General features: G+C 32.4%; 1 protein-coding gene across 1 annotated transcript in view; it reads left to right on the top strand.

Annotated features, from left to right (window-relative positions):
- Nucleotides 1–3876: 3876 nt before the first annotated feature.
- NIPBL (NIPBL cohesin loading factor) overlaps nucleotides 3877–6000 on the top strand; it is a gene marked incomplete at its 5' end in the record, with an annotated part of 109675 nt that continues 107551 nt past the window's right edge. Inside the window, 2 exons of the mRNA XM_079548636.1 lie at nucleotides 3877–3940; nucleotides 5741–5906. Of these exons, the coding sequence (XP_079404762.1) occupies nucleotides 3877–3940; nucleotides 5741–5906 (230 nt within the window). The remainder of the gene's footprint in view (nucleotides 3941–5740; nucleotides 5907–6000) is intronic.

The following is a 6000-nucleotide window of genomic DNA, read 5'->3' as shown; positions in this document are numbered from 1 at the left end:
GTGTTACTGTGTACAAGCTCATGCATGAACAAAGTTAAGCAATGGAAAAAAACCTTATTTTTGTTAAGGGAGATCAGAACTCTTTCAACAATGAGGAACATTTAATAAATGCAGAATTTCAACTTTATGTGTGGTAATCAGTAGTCAGAGTCCTGCAATTTTATTTGAAAGTCAGATGGTGCAGTGTTTGGGAAGAGGAAAAAAGAAAAGAATGAAAACAGAACAAACTCAGCTCGTTTCTTTCCTCCCTCCCTCCTTCCCTTTTTTCTCCCGCTCCCACCCCTCCACCCCCCTTCAGTGCAGCACAGTCAGTACTGAAGGCAGTCAGTATTTTCTATTTATGAACTATTCTATCAACCAGGTATTAACTTTATCATCCCTTTTAAGAACAAATAAGCAATCAGCTTTAAAAAATTATCTTTCTGTTAGAAATTTTCTTCGGAATGTTTATTTTACAGTAAAGGAGGATATATATATAACTGACAAAAAATGAAGGTAAAAACCAACATATTAAAGTAGTACTTAAAAAGGGTAGTTAAAAAACATTATTAATAGGATAAACTTTTTCTTTTAGTATCACTTTTAATGCTTGTCGTGACTGCACTTTTTGCTATGTCTTATGATGATGTCTTTTCCTATATTATTCTTAACATAGGTCGTCCTTTCACTGTTTTTCCTCACTAAGGGGTTCTTTGTATCACTTCCATTGTGTTCTGCAGTTTTTTTCTCCCTGGAATAAGTTTTACATATTCTTTGTTTCCAAGAGAGAGCAAGAATAATTAAGTGTATTCTGAACATGCAAGATGTGCTTTGCGTATATGTAAATTGGATGTGCACTTCTCTGTTTGAACTGCTACACTCTTATTCATTGTTTAGAAGCTAAATAATGCAGCAGTTCATTAATTTCCGTAACTCAGACAATATACTTTCATTTTTTTTCAATCTGGAGGTAGGAATTCTGTAGCTTCAATAGTAGCTACTCTACAAAGATGATAATGTAAAGTACTATCTAAAAATTAATACGTTTTGATTCTCCTTGACTAATAGTGAGTTGCTACAATTTGTTACTTTTTACTTCTTGTTGTTCAGGAATGGAAGAAAAAGCAAGAATACAACCATGTCCATCTGTCAAACCATTAATCCTTGCATGTTCTGGTGGTTTGAAGGCAAGAGCCTGTTCTTGAGTTGTCAGTTTTTCTACTCTAACTGATTGATATTTTAAATTCCCTAAATGAGTGATTTTACTAACATTCCTCATTTTTTTTTTTTTCCACAAATTGCAATTATAATTTCAATGGACCCAAGTCTTCAGTTCTGGAATTGATTTTTAGCTTTTTTGCTTTTTTTTTTTTTTTTTTTTTTTTTTTTTTTTTTTTCCCATTAAAAAAAAAAAAAAAAGTGTAAGATTCAATTTTGCACTTAACATAACAAATGCAATATTTGGACTCAGATATTCCCATGTAGTTTCTTCATGTTATGTTTGTAGTATAAATTAGTATCATCACTTAACCCCAATTTTTTTTGTCTTTTTTCCTACTCTGCTCTGTTTACTCACATCATCATACTTACAAAAACATAGCACTCTGTCTTCTTGAGTCACCGTGCTTAGTTGCTTGCTGATGCAGGCAACCACATCCTGTCCCTTCTCTAACATCTGCTTGATCCATCTTAAATTAAAGATGTTGATTAAATCTATTATTTCTCCAAGGAGAAGGCTGTTTCAGAAAGTGGCTGCTTTGCTGGTGGGCAGCTCTGATAACCTACCTTACTTGCTAGTATTCATGCCTCTGTTTATTATTATGTCAACATTGTTTTTTAGCATTCTTCCTTTTCAACCTTATTTATCTGCTAGAAAGAAACCACATTCCCTCTTAACCTTTGTTTTGTTAGCTAAACAAACTAACTCCTTCAGCTCTCTTAGAATGGAAGTTTCCTCCTCCACTGACCATCCTAAGCTTGCTACTTTACCAGTTCTCATTTTAAATTGCGTAGCTATGGAGAAAGTTTCTAATTTAATGGTCTGGATGAATTCTTCCCATTCATCTAATTCAATTATTGTGGCAGTAATGCCAGGAAAGAACACTTACTGATAGTGGCTGCCTCTGATGTTTACGCCTTATACAGGCAATCAGGAGGTGAAAGTGATAACATTTTTTTTTTTCTTGCTTCAGTGTTGCTCACTGAATTTCCAACAATATTGACATGGCTAAATACTATAAGTATTAGTAGTACTTGTGGGTTTGCTGTTGCAAACTCATCATGGTACAAGTAAGGTTGTAGTTTTGTTCTTTAAAGAAAATTTTATTATGGAACTAAGAAACCACTGAAATTCTGCATATGTTGGTGTTAGTTTCAGGTGTTTGAAGTACGTATTTGAAACTATACTGGGTGAACAAAGGCTGTTTTGTTCACAAAGGCTGTTTTTCTTTCTAGTTAAAGCAAACCAGATTAACCTAAAAATTCAAACTATCCAGTATATCCATCTGCAACCATTTCTTTAACTTGATTTCACACCTCTAATAAACTATATTTTTAATAAACAGATAAAACTTGTTGGTAATAATGAGATTGTGGCAAGTGCTGCAAATGAAATAAGTCTCTTTAACCTCATAGTTGGCTTTTTTTTGTTTGTTTGTTTTTAAATAATTCAGTTATGTGTAGGTAGGGAAACTGAAAAGTTAACTTCCATGGTTCATGACAACTTCATATCGTGTTTTCATCTCTTGCTTGGAATCTCCATGTATTTGTTAGTAAGACTGTCCTATATATTGCTGTTGGTATGACATAAAAAGAGTAAGAGCATCAACAGTAAACAAAGTCTACTTATGGAGGTCTGTCTATTTAAGAAACTGTCAACACAGGTGACTGTCCATAGTAGATAGACATATATTTATATCAAGTTGCTTTTCCCTAATTTATTTTGTTTGTCTTTAAACACCACCATGCTCAATTTTTCTCATTTCATTAGTGTAATAATAGTAGATCATGGTGTGTTGTCTTTGTAAATCTTGTTATGCAACTGCAGCTGAAATGATTTTGACTTTTTTTTTAAAGCAGACTTCATTATAGTTGGAATCTTTACATAGTGAGATCTCAGTTAACAAATACTTACAAATTTGTGCAATGCAAACTGTACCATTTTACACTAAATAACCAAACTTCTTTAGTAGGATTAAGCCTTTCTTTTTTGAAAGATATACAGTTGCTAGCAATAGTTCTGCCACAGAGATTTTCAGAACAATTTTGAAGTAGATACTTCTTTGAAAATACTCTTAAGATTTTGAATTTTTCACAGTTTTTTTCATTTTTATGTCTGTATATTATTGATTTTATTTTTGGCAGCCACCCAGTCTATGAAAAATAGTTTCTTTTCCAAAATTGAGACGTGAATGTAGCAGCTCATCCCTTAAGCTGGTTACGGATTATGTGCTCACCACTGTAGTAAAATGCAATGGAAATTTTGCTACCAATTTTCTTTCAAAATAAGATGTGAAATTCATTACTTCTTTTAATATTTTGTACTTCTAATAGTCAGATATTGAGTATTGGTACTGTATAACCCGATAAAATGTTTTGCTTGCCTTATTTTGCAGTGTTTTTGCTGAAGGGCTTTGCTTTTGACATCAGATTTTTGACTGCTTTATGCCATTTAGTGTTTACATTAACATTGTTCTACCTACTCTTGACAAATTTTATTTAGTATGTAACTGAGATTATGTCCTGCACTTCATTTATATTGCTGAAAGTAAGCCTAACATTGTAATTTGTTGGTTTTTTTCTTTTTCATTTTTTTCAGTGCTTGGGAGATGGGAAGTAATGATAGCTGGCACCTGAACTAAGATATCTGTGTAGGCACTACCATCCCAGAACTTCAGGATGAATGGGGATATGCCTCATGTTCCCATCACTACTCTTGCAGGGATTGCTAGTCTTACCGACCGTAAGTACTCTTCGTTTTTTTTTCGGTCTTTAATATATTGCTTTTTACCTTTTTGGTGAATATTTGTATTTTCAAACTATAAAAATATCAAACGCTACTTACTAAAAAAAAATAAAAAATCTGATTTAAATTAGGTTTGGCATTTAAAAGATTACTTTTGTTTTGTTGCAACCTATATTTTTAACTTAACTTGTAAATAGAGTATTTTCAAATAAAATAATGCTAATTCTAACATTTAATAAAATGTAAGTTAAAAACAAAACAATGCAATCTGAAGTAAAACTGGCACTTAAATAATTCAGAATTAAATTAATGCATCATAAACATATATGGGTAACATAAAAATAAAGAAGAAAGTGAGACATCTTTAAATCATACATTCATCGAAAAAGAAATGTGAAATACGCTGTGCGTGTGAATATTCCTTCAATTATGTTAGAGTTGCTCTAAAATTTAGATGCTAATGAAAATAAGTAGCTTGACCTATGAGGCCTCTTTCTTGATTGTATACCATGTAGAGGAAGTGGATTATTATGATACTGCTGAAATTTGGAAAAACTTTCTAAGAGCAACTAAAGTTTACCCCAAAATTGAATTTAATTTCCTAGCTTAAAAGCAAACAAACAATGGACAACCCAAACCAAAACTGATATATTTGAGAAAAAAAAATCTTGAAATATTTTTTGTGTTTTTCTGTTCTAAAATATCAAATTGAAAGATGCTACTTATATAAATCTATGTGTATGTGTATTTGTTTATGCAAGCTCAATAGTGGACCATCAGGTTGCAAATCATGAGTTTCCAAACTATGGAAAATTTTCTAGAGTTAAGTCTTTACACACAAGATTCTAAGAAAATGTATGTAAGAAAATAAGAAAATGTATTCTAAGAAAATATATGTAACTGGTAGAAATCACTGCTCAAACTTCTTCACACAAGGGGTTTTGAAACACTGAACTAGTTTAGATGGTATTAGACCCTGTACTTAGGTGTGTTTATGCTTTTTATCTGTAATTTTCATGTAAAGTTTAGAGACTTGGGAGAAGGTAAAAAACAATAACTTGTGACTACTCTCCCCCAACCCTTTTTTTTTCCCTCTCGTGGAAAGAAGCAGCTGGAATCACATACAGTGATTATATATGTTATATTGGAAAAATAACATAAACAACTGGCATCTCCCCCTTTTTTTTTTTTTCTTCAGAATTTCCAAGTATAAAATAGAGGACCTGAAAGAATGTATTTGATTTACATTGTTCTTTTTTGAAGCTATTTCTAATTGATCAGTTGAAACCTTCATCCTGGAGTTTTAATAAGTTTGAGTAGTCAGGTTCAGCTTGTTTTCTTGGACCCATTTGAGAATTGTTTGTTCTTTTTGGCTTACTCTTCTTGTACCAATCACCTGGTCATGGCCTGTGGTTTGATGTACTTCTTTCTTTGACATATAGATGTAAGAATGCCCCTGTAAATGTTCTATTCTTATTTATAATCCAATTGAAACATTGATGTTTTACATGAAATTCAATAAAATTCAGTAAGTTCAATCCTTTTTCCCATGCTTGTGAATGCATATTTTCAGTGAATTACCATAGTCATACCAACTAACGTCACTTGCCTTCTTTTGAGAAGATAACTTATATAGAAATGAATACAACAGAAGAATAAACTGAGAATGTAATAATGGCTCTATATTTTAAATGTATTTGTCAGGATTGTTTGTTTTCTTAATTATATGAGTAGTAATATTTGTGTGCCTGTGTTCTGCGCAATGTTTCTGAACTTCTTTCACTCCTCTGATAACAGTTTTGAACCAGCTGCCTCTTCCATCACCTTTACCTGCCACAACAACAAAGAGCCTGCTTTTCAATGGACGAATAGCTGAAGAAGTGAACTGCCTTCTGGCTTGCAGGGATGAAAATCTGGTTTCACAGCTCATCCACAGTCTCAATCAGGTGTCAACAGATCACATGTATGTATTTTGTACTTCAGTTTTATGCCATCACTGTCCTTGTTCCTTGAGATTAAAATGAACTAAGTTTGAGAAGGATGTGAGAATCTGAGCA

The sequence above is a fragment of the Tetrao urogallus genome (assembly GCF_951394365.1).
Source record: "Tetrao urogallus genome assembly, chromosome: Z".
In the NCBI taxonomy this organism is placed as follows: Eukaryota; Metazoa; Chordata; class Aves; order Galliformes; family Phasianidae; genus Tetrao; species Tetrao urogallus.
The sequence above is the reverse complement of the archived record's forward strand: the minus strand, read 5'-3'. Positions and strand labels throughout refer to the sequence as shown.